At 44.2% G+C, this 22,025-nt stretch overlaps 1 protein-coding gene across 2 annotated transcripts in view; it reads left to right on the top strand.

The window, feature by feature from the left end:
• The window catches only part of LOC143983706 (complement C4-like), a 178,284-nt gene that overhangs the window by 118,471 nt on the left and 37,788 nt on the right, over nt 1-22,025 (top strand). For both annotated transcript variants that reach the window (XM_077483720.1, XM_077483728.1), the window contains exons 29-33: nt 1,682-1,850; nt 8,813-8,979; nt 11,213-11,368; nt 16,861-16,920; nt 21,546-21,636. In XM_077483720.1, the coding sequence (XP_077339846.1) occupies nt 1,682-1,850; nt 8,813-8,979; nt 11,213-11,368; nt 16,861-16,920; nt 21,546-21,636 (643 nt within the window). The remainder of the gene's footprint in view (nt 1-1,681; nt 1,851-8,812; nt 8,980-11,212; nt 11,369-16,860; nt 16,921-21,545; nt 21,637-22,025) is intronic.

The following is a 22,025-nucleotide window of genomic DNA, read 5'->3' as shown; positions in this document are numbered from 1 at the left end:
GCTTATTTTATTTTTAAAGTCTGTTGAAAACCCAAGAACAAACATGTAATATGTTGCCAGCTAAGATGTCGTAGCTGCATTAGCTTTCTTTTTTCCCCCTTTATTTAAATCTGGTGATCTGGACAATGACACACTTTCTGTCCTAGTGTGACTGACAACATTCACTTACTGTAATATATGGAGGATCAGTGTGGTCATCCTGGGACAGAAATATAATATAGGGGGTGTTCTGTATTCCACTGAGAGGGCTGTGAATAATGTAACTGATAACAATGCAACACAGGCAGAGTGTACAGGGAGTTCAGAGGTCACTGGATTTCTGGCAGGATCAGCAGGTATTTTTCTGCACTTATCAAACACATATAACAAAATGCTTTTAATGGTAAATTTACCAGATCTTAAGGGAGCAAATAAGAGAAGTTCATTGTTAGGGTTTACTTTACCCTGAATTTTAAAATTCATGTATGGGCATTTTTTTTATTTTGGAAAGAGTAAAGGGGAGTTTAGTCTCTTTACTCCAGTGGTCTCCAAACTGTAGCCCATGGGCCAGATTTGACCCTTTGCTAGACTTTATCCAGCCCTTAGGGCACTATTCATCCCACTACTACATGACACTATTCCTCCCAGAGGACAATAATAGTGGGGCATAATTCCCGTCACTAAATCCAATTATAGGGCATTATCCCCCCCCCCCCCCACGATACCAATGATGGGACACTATTCCTCCAACCAATACCAATGATGGGGACACTATTCCTCCAACCAATGCCAATGATGGGACACTATTCCTCCAACCAATACCAATGATGGGACACTATTCCTCCAACCAATACCAATGATGGGGACACTATTCCTCCAACCAATGCCAATGATGGGACACTATTCCTCCAACCAATACCAATGATGGGACACTATTCCTCCAACCAATACCAATGATGGGACACTATTCCTTCAACCAATACAAATGATGGGACACTATTCCTCCAACCAATACTGATTATGTGGGACTATTTCTTCAACCAATACCAAGAATGGGGCACTATTCTTCCAACCAATGACAATGATGGGGCACTATTCCTCCCACTTACACAAATGATGGGACACTATTCCTCCAACCAATACCAATAATGGGACACTATTCCTCAATCCTCATACTAACACCAATGATGGGACACTATTCCTCCTGTTTGCTATTGGATCTGAAATTATTTTTTTTTGTGTCCCCTTATTGGTATTGGTTGGAGAAATAGTGTCCCATCATTTTGTGTCAGTGGGAGGAATAGTGCCCCATCATTGTCATTGCTTGGAGGACTAATGCCCCATAATCAGTATTGGTTGGAGGAATAGTGCCCCATAATCAGTATTGGTTGGAGGAATAGTGCCCCATCCTTGGTTACCCAGCATGCACCTCTCCATCACAAATCCAGGAAGAGTTTGCAATTGGGCTTCACATGCCCACAATCATCATGACAATGGCCAGAAGAGGGTTTTCTTAATTGTTTTTAAGTATAAAAAAAAAATTCAGATCCAATAGCAAACACATATAAACTTTATTTTGGTTATTAATGCATTATGATGGGATGCCAGAAAAATAAATAAAAATGATGTGACCGTAATTCCGCTTTAAGGTCATAGTTTCCCTTTAACTTCTTCCTGTGTTCTTCTCTTTCTGCTGTTACAGAAAGGCAGCATCAGTAAAGCGATTGATTACCTGCGCACCTCGTTGGACTCCTTGTCCGAGCCGTACCCCCTGGCTATCACCGCCTACGCCCTCGCTCTCACGTCCAGCGACTCCATTTTGAAGGGAAAAGCCTACAAAAAACTGATGTCCACAGCCCAAGGAGGGTCTAGTGAGTGATGAACTATTTCTTTATTTTTTTATTATATTATTACAATATACAGTGTGCAATATATATATATATAAATAAAATACAGTGCCTTGAAAAAGTATTCATACCCCTTGAAATTTTCCACATTTTATCATGTTACAACCAAAAACATAAATGTATTTTATTGGGATTTTATGTGATAAACCAACACAAAGTGACACATAATTGGGAAGTGGAAGGAAAATGATAAATGGTTTTCAATTTTGTTTTACAAATAAATATGTGAAAAGTGTGGGGTGTATTTGTATGGCGCCCCCCTGAGTCAATACTTTGTAGAACCGCCTTTCACTGCAATTACAGCTGCAAGTCTTTTTGGGGATGTCTCTACCAGCTTTGCACATCTTGAGTGACATTTTTGCCCATTCTTCTTCTTTTCAAAATAGCTCAAGCTCTGTCAGATTGAATGGAGAGCATCTGTGAACAGCAATTTTCAAGTCTTGCCACAGATTCTCAAATAGATTTAGGTCTGGACTTTGATTGGACCATTCTAACACATGAGTATGCTTTGATCTAAACCATTCCATTGTAGGTCTGGCTGTATGTTTAGGGTTGTTGTCCTGCTGGAAGGTGAAACCTCCGCCCCAGTCTCAAGTATTTTACAGACTCTAACAGGTTTTCTTCTAAAGCCGCGTACACACGTAGCCATCTGTCCGACGTACTTAGTCTGGCAGACTGTCCGTCGGACTTTCCGAACGGGCTACTTGCCCACACACGGCACTTTTTCAGCAGACTAATATGGCGTACTAAGTCCGCCGTACTATCCGCCCTACTTTTGAAATGAATGGACTCGCCCACACACGTGGAGGAAAGTCCGCTCATTTCGAGCGGGTCACCAGGTAGGCGGGGCCCACGAAGGAGATGTCGCTGGCCCCGCGCCCCCCCCACCCCAAAGCACCTTGTCCCCATGTTGATGAGGACAAGGGCCTCTTCCCGACAACCCTGGCCGTTGGTTGTTGGGGTCTGCGGGCGAGGGGCTTATCGGAATCCGGGAGCCCCCTTTAATAAGGGGGCCCCGGATACCGGCCCCCCACCCTATGTGAATGAGTATGGGGTACAATGTACCCCTACCCATTCACCTGTAAAATAAAAGTAAAAAAAACACAACACACAAGATAAAATAATTTATTGCACAGCTCCGGGGGTCTTCCGTGTTCGGGGGTCTTCTCGCCGGACTCCTCCGCTACCTTCTTGTAGCTCTTTTGCTAGCAGAGGAGCCCGGCTTTCTTCTTCACCGCCGGTCTCTTCTTCCGACTTTGGGGGTCTTGTCCCCCTCTTCGGTTCTTCTGCCGGGCCACCGCGCCTTCTTCTAGCTCTTTTACAGGCGGTGGCCCGGTCTTCTGTCGCCGCCGCCGCCTTCCGTTCTTCTCTTCTTCTTCTTCTTCTTCAGATGTTGCCTCGTCGAGTCCTCCGCTCACAATGACGGGGACCGGGCACGCGGCGACTTATATAGGGACAAGGGGCGGGGTCTTCGGTTGATGTCACATTGGTCTGGGGCCGGCCGGGTAGCGTGCTCGGACAAGGGTCTGATGTGGACCTGGGGGGACCCCCACGCCGTTTTTTTTTGGCGTTGGGGTTCCCCTTTTAGTCCATACCAGGCGGCGGGGCCAGCAACGTCTCCTACGCGGGCCCCGCCTACCTGGAGACCCGCTCGAAATGGGCGGACTTTTCTCCGGGCGGGAAAAGTCCGCTCATTTCAAAAGTACGGCGGACTGGCATACACACAGCCGGATTGTCCGCTGAAATGCGAGTCCGGCGGGAAGATTGGAGTGTAAAACTACTTTCTAAGTCCGCTGTACTTTCGGGTCAAAAAAGTATGCCGGAGGCTACACACGGGGGGATTGTTTGGCGGACTTGAGTTTGCCGGACTTTTCCACCCGCTTGTTTGATCGTGTGTACGCGGCATAAGATTTCCCTGTATTTGGCTCCATCCATCTTCTCATCAACTCTGACCAGCTTCCCTGTCCCCGCTGAAGAAAAGGTGATGCCACCACCATGTTTCACAGTGGGGATGGTGTGTTCAGGGTGATGTGCAGTGTTCGTTTTCTGTCACACATAGTGTTTTGCTTTTAGGCCAAAAAGGTCAATTTTGGTCTCATCTGACCAGAGCACCTTCGTCCACATGTTTGCCGTGTCCCCCACATGGGTTCTCGCAAACAGGACTTCTTATGGTTTTCTTTCAGCAATGTCTTTCTTCTTCTCACTCTTCCATAAAGGCCACATTTGTGGAGAGCACGACTAATAGTTGTCCTGTGGACAGATTCTCCCACCTGAGCTGTGGATCTCTGCAGCTCCTCCAGAGTTACCATGGACCTCTTGGCTGCTTCTCTGATTAATGTTCTCCTTCCCCGGTCTGTCAGTTTAGGTGGACGGCCATGTCTTGGTAGGTTTGCAGTTGTGCCATACTCTTTCCATTTTTGGATGATGGATTGAACAGTGCTCCGTGAGATGTCCAAAGCTTGGAATATTTTTTTATAACCTAACCCTGCTTTACACTTCTCCACAACTTTATCCCTGACCTGTCTGGTGTGTTCCTTGGCCTTCATGATGCTGTTTGTTCACTAAGTTTCTCTAACAAACCTATGAGGGCTTCACAGAACAGCTCTATTTATACTGAGATTAAATTACACGCAGGTGGACTCTATTTAGTAATTAGGTGACTTCTGAAGGCAATTGGTTCCATTAGATTTTACTTAGGGGTATCAGAGTAAAGGGAGCTGAATACAAATGCACGCCACACTTTTCACATATTTATTTGTAAAAAAAATTGAAAACCATTTATCATTTTCCTTCCACTTCACAATTATGCGCCACTTTCTATCACATAAAATCCCAACAAAATTAATTTATGTTTTTGGTTGTAACATGACAACATGTGGAAAATTTTAAAAGGGGTATGAATACCTTCTCAAGGCACTGTATATATACTCACAGGCCACTTTATTAGGTACACCTTGTTAATACCGGTTGGATCCAATTTTGCCTTAATTCTTCATGGCATAGATTCAACAAGGTGTTGGAAATGTTCCTCAGAGATTTTGGTCCATAGTGACATGATAGCATCACACCGTTGCTGCAGATTTGTCAGCTGCACATTCATGATGCGAATCTCCCATTCCACCACATCCCAAAGGTGCTCTATTGGATGAGATCTGGTGACTGTGGAGGCCATTGGAGTACAGTGATCTCATTGTCCAGTGGTGAGATGATCTGATCTTTGTGACATGGTGCATTATCCTGCTGGAAGGAGCCATCAGAAGATGGGGACACTGTAGTCATAAAGGGATGGACATGGTCAGCAGCAATACTCAGGTAGGCCATGGTGTTTAAATGATGCTCGCTTGGTACTAAGGGGCCCAAAGTGTGCCAAGAAAATATCCCCCACACCATTACACCACCACCAGCAGCGTGAACCATTGATACAAGGCAGGGTGGATCCATGCTTTCATGTTGTTTACACCAAATTCTGACCCTCCATCTGACTGTCACAGTTGAAATTGAGACTCCACAGACCAGGCAATATTTTTCTTTCATTGTCCAATTCTGTTGTGAATTGTAGCCTCAGTTTCCTGTTCTTAGCTGACAGGAGTGGCACCCTGTATGGTCTTATGCTGCTGTAGCCCATCTTCCTCAAGGTTCCCTTGCTGTATTAATCATTTTCCTAGGGTGCCAATATATCCCTTGATATCCTTCTTTATTCTTCGGCTTTCTGTACGTACCCTCTAGTGACTGAAGCTGGTGAAAATTAGAACTTAAAGGGGTTGCAAAGTCTCATGGTTTTTCACCTTAATGCATTCTATACCTTAAGGTGAAAAACCTTCTGTGCTGCATCGCCGCCCCCCTTCTACTTACCTGAACTCGATCGTTCCAACAATGTGCACGAGCCCTGCGGCTCCAGCCGCTGTCTTGGGTCCTCATTGGATAGATTGATAAAAGCAGGAGCCATTGGCACCAGTGACACGGGAGTCAAGGGGTCGGGGGCCGAGTCCTGCTGTCTGTGTCAATGGACGCAGCAGCTGGAGACATAAGCGAGCCTGCATGGGTGCCCCCAAGGAAAGCGGCTCTCCGTGGGGGCACCTGATAAAGAGGAGGAGCCAGGAGTGCTGCCGGGGCACCCCAGAAAAGGAGGACCCTTGCACAGAGCAGGTAAATATAACTTTTTTTATATATATAAATAAAATGAAACTTTATAAACAATTAAGACAAGAGACATAGAAGTTTATTTATATTTAAAAAAATGCTGTGAGAATGTCTCAGTATTCTCACAGCTGTCGTAAATAATTCTCACAATGTGTTTAATATGTGTATTTCTTATGATCAACAGCACCATCTAGTGGCCAAAATGTTTTTTTTTGTTTTTTTTATTTTTAGGTATTTCTGGAAAATACCTCATTATGATCACTAGATGGAGCTTACAATCATAATAAATATACACATTAGACACATTACAGGGGTTATTTATAACAGATCTGTTAACACCGAGGCATTTACACATTTTTAAAGTCTGACAAAACATAAGATCAATAATGTAATATTTTGCAGCTTACCAGTCCTTGGATGTGGTGGCTGCATTCATTTTATTTATATGGGCTTCTCTCCCTGTGTTTTGATCTGGGGATCCTGCCAGCAACACACTTCTTGTCCTATAGTGACAACACTATAGCTCACTGTACTGTACCCATGAGGGAGCAACATTGTCACATTAGGACAGGAATTGTGTTAGGACCACAGAATACCCACCCTCTGCTCACATACATAGAAAAGGGTGGAGATGTTCTGCAGTCCACAGTGCAGGGCTGATTCCCCCCTCCTTGAGAATAGCATTTACTGTGCCATTAGAACATGACAACATCAGATACAGCCAACACGTTTCGGCAGAAAGACTCATTCTTCAGTGCTAGCCTTTACTCTGCTATTAGGACCTGATAACATCAGATACAGCCAACAAGTTTTGGTGGAAAAGTACTCTCCCTTCTTCAGGGCTAGCCTTCGCACTGCTTATAGGACCTTATAAACATCAGATACAGCCAACATGTTTTGGCAGAAAAAGACTCCTCCTTCTTCAGGGCTAGCCTTTACTCTGCCATTAGGACCTAATAACATCAGATATAGCAAACATGATTTGGCAGAAAAATACTCCTCCCTCTTCAGAGCTAGTCTTTACTCTGCCATTAGGACCTGATAACATCAGATACAGCTAACACGTTTTGGCAGAAAAAGACCCCCCCCTTCTTCAGAGCTAGCCTTTACTCTGCCATTAGGACCTCATAACATCAAATATAGCCAACATGTTTTGGCTGAAAAGGGTTCCCCCTCCTCAAGAATAGCATTTACTCTGCCATTAGAACATAACATCAGATACAGCCAACACGTTTCGGCAGAAAGACTCATTCTTCAGTGCTAGCCTTTACTCTGCTATTAGGACCTGATAACATCAGATACAGCCAACAAGTTTTGTTGGAAAAGGACTCTCCCTTCTTCAGGGCTAGCCTTCACACTGCTTATAGGACCTTATAAACATCAAATACAGCCAACATGTTTTGGCAGAAAAAGACTCCTCCTTCTTCAGAGCTAGCCTTTACTCTGCCATTAGGACCTCATAACATCAAATATAGCCAACATGTTTTGGCTGAAAAGGATTCCCCCTCCTCAAGAATAGCATTTACTCTGCCATTAGAACATGATAACATCAGATACGGCCAACACATTTCGGCAGAGACTTATTCTTCAGAGCTAGCCTGATAACATCAGACACAGCTAACATGTTTCAGCAGAAAAGGACCCCCCCCCCACCCCCTCTCTTCAGAGCTAGCCTTTACTCTGCTATTAAGACCTGAAAACATCAGATACAGCCAACATATTTTGGCTGAAAAGGATTCCCCCCTTCTTCAGAGTAAATAGCATTTACTCTGCCATTAGGACATGATAACATCAGATACAGCTAACACGTTTTGGCAGAAAAAGACCCCCCCTTCTTCAGAGCTAGCCTTTACTCTGCCATTAGGACCTCATAACATCAAATATAGCCAACATGTTTTGGCTGAAAAGGGTTCCCCCTCCTCAAGAATAGCATTTACTCTGCCATTAGAACATAACATCAGATACAGCCAACACGTTTCGGCAGAAAGACTCATTCTTCAGTGCTAGCCTTTACTCTGCTATTAGGACCTGATAACATCAGATACAGCCAACAAGTTTTGTTGGAAAAGGACTCTCCCTTCTTCAGGGCTAGCCTTCACACTGCTTATAGGACCTTATAAACATCAAATACAGCCAACATGTTTTGGCAGAAAAAGACTCCTCCTTCTTCAGAGCTAGCCTTTACTCTGCCATTAGGACCTCATAACATCAAATATAGCCAACATGTTTTGGCTGAAAAGGATTCCCCCTCCTCAAGAATAGCATTTACTCTGCCATTAGAACATGATAACATCAGATACGGCCAACACATTTCGGCAGAGACTTATTCTTCAGAGCTAGCCTGATAACATCAGACACAGCTAACATGTTTCAGCAGAAAAGGACCCCCCCCCCCCCCCCACCCCCTCTCTTCAGAGCTAGCCTTTACTCTGCTATTAAGACCTGAAAACATCAGATACAGCCAACATATTTTGGCTGAAAAGGATTCCCCCCTTCTTCAGGAATAGCATTTACTCTGCCATTAGGACATGATAACATCAGATATAGCAAACACTTTTCAGCAGAAAAAGACTCCTCCTTCTTCAGGGCGGGAGTTATTTTCCAGCGAAACTTGTTGGCTGTATCTGATGTTCTTCACAAATAAATATTTTAAACGGAGGAGATTCCTGATTTTGCCAGGATATAATTTAGCAGAGGGACAGAACCTTTAACTACAAACACAGTTCAGAAGCATTTCAATGAGGTATGATTATTTCTATAACATTTATTTACTATCTTGTTTATAGAGCCGGGTGAGCTGCATTTTGGCCTTAAAGGTACAGCTCTTGCTGTTGAAACAACTTCGTATGCTTTACTGGCGGCTCTGCTCCACGAGGACATTCCCAGTGCAAACGAAATGTACACCTGGCTCTCCGAGCAGCAGAACTATGGCGGGGGATTTAAATCTACCCAGGTAAGAGGGAAGGGCAGAATTAAAGAGTCGATTTGAACAAACTTCATTACAGATTCCTACCTTTTGTCATTTCTGAAGAAATTGATTTTTGTCTGTGTCCATGTGAAAAATGAATGTGAATGAGAGTGATAATTATCAATCAGCTGCTGCACTTGAAAGGTTTTAATGAGGAAAGTTGAAGGATCTGCATCCCCTTTTTTACAATTAGTATATAACTTGAAACAGGAAAAAAAACAAAGCAAATTTGAAATAAACTTGAGCTCATCAGCCCCCCCCCCCCCACATCAGAGTCCCCACCAAAGACCCCACATACGTCCTCTCTTACATCAGAGTCCCTATCAGAGGCTCTGCAGAGAGACCACTGCTTCCAGCCAAATTATTTAACTGATAACAGGAAAACATTTAAAATTCAGGGCTTTTGTAGTGCCTCAGTTTTAACATGTTGAAGCTACAAAGTATTGATGTTGGCAGTTCTGAATTGCTTTGGGTGGCATTCCCAGTACGTTTGCTTTTAATGTTGGGAGTTCTGTGCTGGGAGGTTTTGTTGAAGAGCTGTCAGCACAAAGAGCAATGGCCTAACCCAAAGCTTCCCTCACACTAACCCACCCTAGGGTTGCCACCTGTCCAGGATTCACCCGGACAGTTTGGGTTTGGAATCTTGTGTCCAGGTTTCAGACCCGGACACATTAATCAGACTGGACTATGGCTTCCCAGCAGGGTTGCTGGCTGCAGTTGTCTAAGCTTAGAGTGTCTGTTACACTCTCTATCATGCTGCCCAAAGCCAGCATTAACAGCCCCCCTCCCCCCAAACACACATACAGATGGGAGAGGAGAGAGGGCTTGATCTGCACCTCTTCCTCCCGGCCCTACCCCTCTGTGTCTGCCCACACTCCTTAGAAAAGGAAAGGGCGGGCTGGAAATTTGAAGTTCAGCAGCCTTAGATACATCTGGATGAGAGATGCTTACTGCCAAGGGGTGAACGAGCTCACCATATATCCCTGTCTGTGACCGAAGTCTCCCCCTTCTCTCTCATGCCTCTGAGTGGGCACACTTAGGCAAATCAGGGTTCTCAGAGCACCCCTTACATCAGAGTTCCCCTTCACACCAGAGGCCACAGAGTTCCCCCTTCAATCAGTCCTCTCCGTACATCAGAGTTCTCAGTGTTCCCCCTTAGATCAGGGTTCCCAGATCATCCCTTATGTTAGAGTCCCCAGAGTTCTCCCTCACATCAGAGTCTGCAGAGTCTCTCCTTACAGCAAAAGGGAACTCTGCAAGTTCAGATGTAAAAGGGGAACTTTGTGAATGAATGAAATACTTGTATAGCGCACAATGCAAACTGAATCGCCTCTAGGCCTTTGTGGCCTCTGATGTAAAGGGGGACTCTTGTTATTAATTCCATATGATTAGAAATGTTATTTAATAGCAAAATATATGTATAGCTTACACTAAAAAAAAAAAATTGCTGTGCGCCGCTAAAGTGTTCAGGTTTGACTTGAAGAAAGGGTGGCAACCCTAACCCTCCCTCTAACACTAGCCCTCCACATAACCCTAATCCTAGTCTTCTATGTCATCTTCATACTAATTTCCCTGTAACTGTAAGAATGATCTCCCCCTCTCTCACAATAACTCCCTCTGTAACCCTAACACTAATCTTCCCTGTAACCCTAACAGTAACCCCCCCTGCAGTCCTAACCTTCCCTGTAACCCTAACACTAGCCCTCTCTTTAACCTTAACACTAGCCCTCTCTTTAACCTTAACACAAACCCTCTCTGTATCCATAACATTAACCCTCTCTGTAACCCTAACACTAATCATCCCTGTAACTCTAACACTAGCCCTGTCTTTAACCTTAACACTAGCCCTGTCTTTAACCTTAACACTAGCCCTCTCTTTAACCTTAACACTAACCCTCTCTGTAACCCTAACACTAACCTTCCCTGTAACCCTAACACAAACCCTCTCTGTATCCATAACATTAACCCTCTCTGTAACCCTAACACTAATCATCCCTGTAACCCTAACACTAACCCTCCCTGTAATCTTAACGCTAACCCTCCCTGTAATCTTAACGCTAACCCTCCCTATCACCCCAATAGTAACTCCAACAATAACCCTTAACAATAACTCTTCTTTGCATAGTGACCTATCCTGTGTCTTCCCTGGCATTCCCTTTTATAACGCATGCTTTAGATCAACCTAGCCCTTACCTGCTTTATGTTATCTTGTCTGTAGGACACAGTCATGGCGCTAGAAGCTCTCTCCGAATATTGGATCCTTAACTCCGTTTTTACCCGAAGTGAGGAGTTAAATGTGGAGATCAATTCCCTGGAAAGATCTGAAAAACAGCGTTTCACTCTCCGCAATAATGATGCCGTTCAGGAAGAGCTGGTAAGGTCTGTGGCTGGCACGCTTGGCTGTGCTCAATGCTGGGCAAGTGTAACCCAAGTTTCCAAGTCACGTGATAAAGATCCATCCCCAACCTCAGGATTTGTTTTTAGACGTGGAGAAGGATTAGACTCTGCGTTTTATTCATTATCTGTGGTCTGCTGGGGAATTACTCCAGACTTCCTATCTAGGCTGCATGGTGCAATCAGAAGTCATGGGAAATTTTGTCCAATGAGGACCTACACAGCAACAACACAGTTGAGCTGCATTTTTACCACTCTCCAACCTTAAGCCGCAATGGCAGCACATGGGTGTGTGCCTGTGCCGTGACCACAACGCTTTGCATTGCCACCTCTTCACCCCCTATACTGCAAAAAGTAAACTGCAATATGTTACATACAGGCAGTCCCCGGGTTACAAACAAGTTCTCTAGGCTTGTTCCTAAATTGTAATTTTGTAAGTAAGGTGGAACAGGTACATTTTTTAAGTGCAACTCCAGCCAAGAAAATTTTTTAGTTTTTTTTGATTGCATAAGGAAGGGTTAACACCCCTGTAAGGTTTGTTTTGCTGTCTGTGCCCCTATTCAGATTTCCCCCCACTTTCTGTCCCAATGACAATTGGATGTTTTTGAAATTTTGGGTTGTTGTGGAAACAAGGATTGGTGATAAAGCTTTGGTGGAGACACCTTTTTCCCATAATAAATTTAATGCCGCGTACACACGAGCGGAATTTTCATTGTAAAAATCTTGGATGGTTTTTTTTTTTCAGAAGGAATTCCGCTCAAGCTCGGCTTGCATACACGCGATCACACAAAAGTTTGCTGAACTTCTGACCGTCAAGAACGCGATGACGTACAACACTACGACGAGCCGAGAAAATGAAGTGCAATGCTTCCAAGCATGCGTCAAATTGTTTCCGAGCATGCGTAGGCATTTTGCGCGTCGGAATTTCTACAGACGATCGGAATTTCCGATCTAAACTTTTTCCATCGGAAAAATAGAGAACCTGCTCTCAATCTTTTGCTAGCGGAAATTCGGCCAGCAAAATTCAGATAGAGCATACACACGATCGCATTTTCAGACGAAAAGCTCTCATCGGTCTTTTGCTGGCAGAATTTCCACTCATGTGTACGCGGCATTAGCGTCCTTTCACATGGGCGATCCGCTGATCCCCGATGAGCAGGCAGATGACAGGTCCATCTACCCTCATTGTGCTGAGATGGACCTGTCAGAGCCCCGTTCTCCTCTATGGGGAGATGTGATGAAAATGGACCGCCTGTCTGTTTTCACTTTAACAGCTATTTTCAGGCAACAGATCAACATGAACAGATTCTCAATTGGATTTAAGTCTGGACTGTGACTGGGCCATTCTAACACATGAATATGCTTTGATGTAAACCATTCCATTGTAGCTCTGGCTGTATGTTTAGGGTTGTTGTCCTGCTGGAAGGTGAACCTCCGCCCCAATCTCAAGTCTTTTGCAGACTCTAATGCCGCATACAGATGCCAGTGAAGCTCTTCTGCTTGATTCTGAGCATGTGTGGAAAATTGTTTGCGTCGGAATTGTGTACACACGATCGGAATTTATGGCAACGGATTTTATTGTCGTAAAAAATTTGAGAACCAGCTCTCAAATTTTGTTTGTGGGAAATTCAAACAAAAAATGTCCAATGGAGCCCAAACACGGTCGGAATTTCCAACAACAAGCTCACATCGAACATTTGTTGTCGGAAATTCCGACCGTGTGTATGCGTTTTCAGGTTTTCTTCTTAGCCCTTGTACACACGGTCGGACATTCTGACAACCAAATCAGTTGGATTTTGTCCGAAACTGTTGCATACACACGGTCGGACAAAGTTGTCGGAAAATCCGATTGTACATAACGTGATGACGTTATTTCATTAGGACGGGACTACGTTTAGGCTAGTAGCCAATAGCTTTGGTCTAGGAATTTGATCTGAGCATGCGTGCCACTTTGTCCGTCGAAGTAAGCTACACACTACAGTGGTGTGAAAAAGTGTTTGCCCCCTTCCTCATTTCCTGTTCCTTTGCATGTTTGTCACACTTAAGTGTTTCGGAACATCAAACCAATTTAAACAATAGTCAAGGACAACACAAGTAAACACAAAATGCAATTTGTAAATGAAGGTGTTTATTATTAAAGGTGAAAAAAAATCCAAACCATCATGGCCCTGTGTGAAAAAGTGATTGCCCCCTAAACCTAATAACTGGTTGGGCCACCCTTAGCAGCAACAACTGCAACCAAGCGTTTGCGATAACGTGCAATGAGGCTTTTACAGCGTCCTGGAGGAATTTTGGCCCACTCATCTTTGCAGAATTGTCCTAATTCAGTTACATTAGAGGGTTTTCGAGCATGAACGGCCTTTTTAAGGTCATACCACAACATCTCAATAGGATTCAGGTCAGGACTTTGGCTAGGCCACTCCAAAGTCTTCATTTTGTTTTTCTTCAGCCATTGGGTGGTGGACTTGCTGGTGTGTTTAGGATCATTGTCCTGCTGCAGAACCCAAGTTCGTTTCAGCTTGAGTACACGAACAGATGGTCGGACATTCTCCTTCAGGATCTCTTGGTAGACAGCAGAATTCATAGTTCCTTTTATCACAGCAAGTCTTCCAGGTCCTGAAGCAGCAAAACAGCCCCAGACCATCACACTACCACCACCATATTTTACTGTTGGTATAATGTTCTTTTTATGAAATTCAGTGTTCCTTCTACGCCAGATATACTTGGACACACACCTTCCAAAGAGTTCCACTTTTGTCTCATCGGTCCACAGAATGTTGTCCCAAAAGTCTTGGGGATCATCAAGATGTGTTGTGGAGAAATTGAGACGAGCTTTGATGTTCTTTTTGCTCAGCAGTGGTTTTCTCCTTGGAACTCTGCCATGCAGGCCATTTTTGCCCAGTCTTTTCCTGATGGTGGAGGCATGAACGCTGACCTTAACTGAGGCAAGTGAGGCCTGCAGTTCCTTGGACGTTGTTGTGGGGTCTTTTGTGACCTCTTGGATGAGTCGTCGCTGCGCTCTTGGGGTAATTTTGGGCGGCCGGCCACTCCTGGGAAGGTTCACCACTGTTCCATGTCTTCGCCATTTGTGGATAATGGCTCTCACTGTGGTTCGCTGGATTCCCAAAGCTTTGGAAATGGCTTTATAACCCTTTCCAGACTGATAGATCTCAATTACTTTCTTTCTCAATTGTTCCTGAATTTCTTTGGGTCTCAGCATGATGTGTAGCTTTTAAGGATCTTCTAGTGGACCTTACTGTGTCAAGCAGCTCCTATTTAAGTGATGCCTTGATTGTGAACAGGTGTGGCAATAATCAGGCCTGGGTGTGGCTAGAGAAATTGAACTCAGGTGTGGACAACCACAGTTATAGTATGTTTTAACAAGGGGGGCAATCACTTTTTCACACAGGGCCATGATGGTTTGGATTTTTTTTTACCTTTAATAATAAACACCTTCATTTACAAATTGCATTTTGTGTTTACTTGTGTTGTCCTTGACTATTGTTTAAATTGGTTTGATGTTCCGAAACACTTAAGTGTGACAAACATGCAAAGGGACAGGAAATGAGGAAGGGGGCAAACACTTTTTCACACCACTGTATGTCCGATCGGAGCATTTTGTCGGAAAATTTTACGGACAAGTTGGAAAACCATAGGCTCTAATAGGTGTCAAAAAAGTTAAACTCTGAGCACCATGCTTGTCGCTCGCAGTTCACCCAGCTGTGTTAGAAAAGCAAATGTTTATTCACTTTCCTAACACTGAACCGCCTTGGGTTTGTTACCTGATTGGCTGAAACGACAGGCTCTGTGTTTAGATGTCTATCAGGCATCCAATCATAGGAGAGGATGGGAGAAGAAGACATCGAGGACATAGAGGAGCATAGAGAACACCGTCCGTCACCGCTATCCGCTGCCCCACAGGGTAACTGCCGGGCAGACAGCGGGCGGGGGGGGGGGCACAGTGGCAGCATTGGATGGGCAGAGTCGGAGCATTTGATGGGCACAGTGGCAGGGTTTGATGGGTGCAGTGGCGGCATACCATGGGCGCAGTGGCAGCATTTGATGGGCGCAGTGGCGGCATTTGGGCACAGTGGCGGCATTTGGGCACAGTGGCTGCATTTGATGAGCACAGTGGCTGCATTTGGGCACAGTGAGGCTGCAATTGATGGGAGTTTTTTTTCAGAATTTTTCAGTTTGTTTGTGTCCCCTCCCCAAAATTTTGAGCACCAGCCGCCACTAATGATGGGGATGGTGTGTTCAGGGTGATGTGCAGTGTTAGTTTTCCACCACACATAGCATTTTGCTTTTAGGCCAAGAAGTTAAATTTTGGTCTTATCTGACCAGAGCACCTTCTTCCACATGTTTGTTGTGTCCCCCACATGGCTTCTTGTAACTGCAAACAGGACTTCTTATGACTTTCTTCCAACAATGTCTTTCTTCTTCTTGCCACTCTTCCATAAAGGGCAAATTTGTGGAGAGCATGACTAATAGTTGTCCTGTGGACAGATTCTCCCACCTGAGCTGTGGATCTCTGCAGCTCCTCCAGAGTTACCATGGGCCTCTTGGCTGCTTCTCTGATTAATGCTCTCCTTGCCCGGCCTGTCAGTTTAGGTGGACGGCCATGTCTTGGTAGGTTTGCAGTTGTGCCATACTCTTTTCATTTTCAGATGATGGATTGAACAGTGCTCCGTGAGATGTTCAAAGCTTGGAATGTTTTTTTATAACCCAACCCCGCTTTTAAACTTCTCCACAACTTTATCCCTGACCTGTCTGGTGTGTTCCTTGGCCTTCATGATGCTGGTTGTTCACTAAGGCTCTCTAACAAACCTCTAAGGGCTTCACAGAACAGCTGTATTTATACTGAGAATAAATTGCACAGAGGTGGACTCTATTTACTAATTAGGCAACTTATAAAGGCAATTGGCTCCACTAGATTTTAGTTAGAGGTATCAGAGTAAAGGGGGATGAATACAAATGCCCCTCCACACTTTTCACATATTTATTTGTAAAAAATTTAGAAAACCATTTATCATTTTCCTTCCACTTCATAATTATGTGCCACTTTGCGACCGTGCGCAATTTTGAAGTGTGACATGTTAGGTATCTATTTACTCAGTGTAACATCACCTTTCACATTATACAAAAACATTTGGGTAACTACTGTGTTCTTTTTTTGTTTTTTTATTCATTAAACTGTGTTTGTACCCCAAAAAATTGCATTTGCAAAACCGCAGGGCAAATACCGTGTGATGTAAAAAATTGCAATGATCATCATTTTATTCCCTAGGGTCTCTGCTAAAAGCAAATGTATAATGTAATTTTCTAGCAAAAAAAAAAAAATACTGATTTAAACTTGTAAACAAAAAGTGCCAGAAAAGCTTGGTCTTCAAGTGGTTTACTTGAAGGGAGAGGCTAAAGGGGAAGGATTTATATAAAACATGGCAAACTCTAAATAATTGTTTTGTTCCACAGAGATCTATGGGGAAAAAATTTACAGTGAAGGTATCTGGAAAAGCAAGAGGTATCTTAACGGTGAGTATGTGAGTATAGCATATATATATATATATATATATATATATATATATATATATATATATATATATATATATATATATATATATATATATACACTATTATTCCTGACTATAGATTAAGTTTGGCTTGTGTGTGCCAAAGGGCCCATTTACTAATTTGTAGTAAAGAAGTAAAAATACGTTACACGCCAATATTCGTATGTGACCCCTATTATGTAACACAAAACATGATATAAATATATATATATATATATATATATATATATATATATATATATATATATATATTATATTTATATTATATATATATATATATATATATTTATATATTTTTTTTGTGGTTGAACTGGATGTGTCTTTTTTCAACCTGACTAACTATGTAACAAAACAATTCAGTGTACTAACATGCAATGCCATCCCTTAAAGTTATTGTAAGGCTGGGTTCACACTACGGCACGGAGCAGCTCACAGCAGAGGTCCGGTGTGTCCCTATTCTCCGTTTCAGGTCAGCAATAGTGTGAACCCAGCCTTGATGATCACCTTGAAAAACAACCCATTCAGTTTAAAACAGAAATGAAAGGCCAAACATTTGTGTATAGATATAAAAAAATATATATATACATACCCTTTTTGCTTTTTATACAAGTAATCACATCAACTCAAATTAAAAAAAAATCAACTTCTCAGCTGCATAAGAGTTGGGGGAGGAGAAACAGCATGACACTAATATTCCCGGTGAATACCTGTGCAGGGGGAGCATTACAAATCTGCTCATTGGAGAACAGGTTGAGTTCCCAGCACAGCTAGAGAACTGACCACGCTGTGCTCTCCTGCTTAGCGTGATCAGTTTTTAATAGGAAAGCAGAGGGACTGGCAGGAACACCAGGGATTTTACATAAAGGAAACAATACAAAGAGAACAGGATACATTCACATACAAGTACATGGTACAGCATGCACATATCAGGAATATGAAGTGTTGGCTTTACATATTCTTTAAGGTAGTAGATTTACTCAGTTGGTTCCTAAAATGGTGCTAAAGGTAGAAGGTTTTTTTTACCTTAATGCATTCTCTGCATTCTGTTAAAAAACCTGAGCCTGATCTTAATCCAGTGCGTCCGAGAGCAGCAGCTCTCTCTCCACTCCCTCTCTCCTCACTGGATGTGGAGGCAGCAGAAGGAGCCACTGGCCAGTGAGCAGAGAGCGGGGGTGGGGCCAAGCTGTGCTGTGTGTGTCTAGGGAAACAAACTGCACAGTGGAGGTAAGTACAACATGTTTGTTATTAAAAAAAAAAAAAGGAACCTTTACAACCACTTTAAGTTAATTGTTTGAAACAAAGCAAGTAACATTTCGACAGCTTTGGGTCACTAACAAGTTGGGGTATGAAGGGACAGGCACTCAAGAGTCATCCTGGTGCAGTGCAGCAAATAGTTAACAGGGGTAACAAAAGTCTTCAAGTCAGCTAAAGCAGCCTGTGGGTAGTGTGTATCTGTAATAAGTGGAGTAGCCTCTAGTAGCAAGGGAGATGTTGTCGGCACTCTCTTGGCTGCGGTCTGTCTCCCATAGCAACAGGAGTGGACTTGCACCACAGGAGTCCCCATCCTGCAGGGACGGACTGAAAATTCAGCCACTCGGGCACTGCCCGAGGGCCCCGGGCCACTAGGGGGCCCCATCAGGGTTGCCAGCCTCAGTAAAACCAGGGACAGTATGTAAAAATCTGTGTTTTTTTTTTTTTTACATCTGTCTCTGAAATGTCCCTTACTGACATCCTTTTGGTCTAGAAATACCGAGATTATAGCTGCCCCACCTCTCCAGTACCTTCTCAGCCAATAGAAACATGTCTGTGTATGCTGTGTGTACATGTATGTGTATACTGTGTGATTGTATTCTGTGTGTGTGTGTTTTTTTGTATACTGTGTGGCCCCATAATCTCTGCCTGGGGGCCCCATAATCTCTTATTGTCCGGGGGCCCCATAATCTAATATTGCCCGGGGGCCCCATAATCTCCTATTGCCCGGGGGCCCCATGAGTTGTCAGTCCGCCCCTGCCATCCTGTATACAGGTACGGAAGGTCAAGAGTAAAGTCTGGTGCATGTGTGGAGTCCACACAGAGTGCATGGCGGGGCAAACTCCGCTACTCTGGAATAGTAGTGGAAACCGCTAGACAGGTGGATGTGGACAGAGCTCAGCGTGTCCCTCCTAAATGCAAGTTAGTGGAAGGTTGTAAAAAAGAGGAAAAACCGCGCTTGTCAAGTAAAAAATTAAGCAGCAACCCAAATGTTATACTACATTTGGAATAAAGAAAAAAAGGAGTGGGTTGCGCATACTCATGTACAGTGGAAGGATGTACATTGTCATGGGGACCCGAGATAACTGGAGAACAGTTATGGTGCAAGTGTACATGGTGTACGTTCATCTTTAAAAGTGGAGGCCAGCCTTTAAGTTGCTGTAAAACCTCACATATACCCAGTGAAGTGATTGGCCTTAGGTGATACACAGAGATGAAAGAAATCCCCCTACATGGGTTGTACCTGTTTATCTACAACTGATTTTCCACTACATACATTCAAAGTGCAGTACTTACACAGGATATCTCAGCTCTGAAAAGCAGGGGTTGGAGAATTGAAGTCATATCAGTGAGGAGTGCTCTGAGAGTTGATTAGAGAGAATTGACCCCCCCCACCCCCTTTTACAGAGGAACAGAGCTGAGGCTGTCAATCAGCTGGAGGTCCCTCCCCTGTCACTATTTTTCTCTTGGTGTCAGGAAAACTTGTCAGAAGTGATTGATGCTGATAGCAGAGGAATGAGACAGCAGACAGAAATGACACTAAAGCCCCATACACACGACCGGACTTTTCAACATCCAAAGTCTGACGGAATGATTCCGGCAGACTATTCGATCGTGTGTGGGCTACAGCGGACTTTTGATTCGCAAAAGTCTGACAGACTTTAGAAATGAAACATGCTTCAAATTTTTCCGCCAGAACTCTGCCGGACACAGTTCCTACCGAAAAATCCGCTCGTGTGTATGCTATTCCGACGGACTAAAACTGACGCTAGGGCAGCTATTGGCTACTGGCTATGAACTTCCTTATTCGAGTCCAGTCGTACGTCATCACGTTCGAATCCGTCGGAGTTTGGTGTGATTGTGTGTGGCCAAGTCCGCTCATTCGAAAAGTCCATCAGAACTCTGTCAGAACTCCGTCGAAAGTCTGTCAGACTTAATCCCTCAAAAAGTCTGGTCGTGTGTACGCGGCATTAGTGCTCTGGATTGAGACAAATACACACTATAGAGGGTTATGTTTTGTCTATATTTTATGTCTTAGGATTACAACCGCTTGAGTATTCCCCTGCCGCAGCCTCAGCCTTGTCCCAAGGCACTGGTAAAAATGGCTCTAAAGTAAAGATACCCCATGTGTAGTGGAGTGATCCTGTTCAAAGTGCCCAGAAGAACCCACCCCCGGGTAGGCTTCTTATGTGACCCACATTTGGCACCCAACAAGGAGGAGAACATGGAGGAGGTACCACCCGCCTACCCTTTAGGCTGGGTTTACACTGGAGAACGCATCGACTCACAGCAGGAGTCCGGAGCGTTTCCATTCACCGTTTCAGATCTGATTTTAGCCCAAATGTTTGGCTGAATTTGGACTTGAAACAGACCAAAAGACGCACAAGACTCCCGTGCTATTCGCACCGGAGCCACAATGATGATGAGTGAACCGGCTCCATAGAGAGCCAGTCACAATTGCCTGCTATGCGAATTGGATGCGGAGAAACCTCACATCCAATTCACAATAGTGTAAACCCAGCCTCAAAACTTAATGTCATAAACTCTGCAAAAAAAAAAAAAAAGAAAAAGCTTAGCAAAAATGGGCTGTGGAAAGAAAGTTGTGGCGCTTTGCCAGTGTTGTTGTCGCTGTACCAGGGTGGATCCAAGAAATGGTAATGTCTATACCAGTTTTTCTCTCTATTTGCCAGGGAAGAACCCTCTGCTATTACTATATCTACAGCTCATGGTACATTAGTGTGATGGTCACTGGGAGGCAGTGGCGGCCCGTCCATTAAGGGCGCATGGAGCACCCCCCCCCCCATACATGCGTGCGGCCTCCTAATCTACATGCAGGGCATCGGACGCCTATAGGAGTGCTGCCCGCCTGTGACCCAGATGGGGTAACTGCAGGGCTGGACGACTGACCGGGGGGGTGCAGGCGACCCGACCAACCGGCAGCGCGGGGGAGTTTTTTTTTGGTTGGGTGGCAAACAACCAACCCCCCACCAGAAAAAAAAATACCAGCCGCCACTGGCAGGAATGCTCCTTATACTTGTGGGTATTTTGGAGTATCCTCCTTTACAAATAGCTAAAAAAAATTGTTGGTGTCAGTAATTACTAATCTGAGGGGTGGAAGTTGGTCATTGCTCAAGGAACCTCTAACAAGCTCTGGAGAAACCCTAGGGTTCTATGGAACTCTAGTTAGAAAAGACTGGTCTATACTGTGATCCCAACTCCTAAAAACAACACTTCACCTACGTATGTCACAGAATTCAGTTTTTTATATATATAGATTTTTTTTTTAAGATGCCGACACTTACCCCTACTATACTCTTACTATACTCTTACTTCCAGGTCCTCAAGAGGTATAACATCATGCAAGTGGAGGAATCTGACTGCTCGCAGCTTGGGCTGGAGGTAGAGATTTTTGGAGACGATGTTGTAGGTAAGTAGTATTTATACTTTATACCTCAGGTTCCCCGTATAGTCTATGAGGCTGGGTTCACACTAGTGTGAATTGGATGTACAGCTTGTATACGGCTTCCAGGTACTATGGAAAAATGAACCCCTTCCCGTCGAGGGTACGCACATATACAACCTCAAGGAAGTAGGTCTTAATTTGTGGGGGCTGCATATATACTCTATTGTGTTTGTGGTGAGAGCGTGCTGCACAGTGCACTCCCAGCACAGGGATCTAGCTGTCACGGACAGCATTGGGTCTCGTATTAAAGCGGAGGTCCACCCTAAAGTGGACCTTCCGCTCATCGGAACCCTCCCCCCCTCCGGCGCCACAATTGGCACCTTTCAGGGGGGAGGGGGGTGTAGATACCTGTA

The sequence above is a fragment of the Lithobates pipiens genome, unplaced genomic scaffold (assembly GCF_037356315.1).
Source record: "Lithobates pipiens isolate NorthernLeopardFrog02 unplaced genomic scaffold, aLitPip1_a1.2 Scaffold_1, whole genome shotgun sequence".
Classification (NCBI taxonomy): domain Eukaryota; kingdom Metazoa; phylum Chordata; class Amphibia; order Anura; family Ranidae; genus Lithobates; species Lithobates pipiens.
This window is presented reverse-complemented; position numbering and strand designations above follow the sequence as displayed.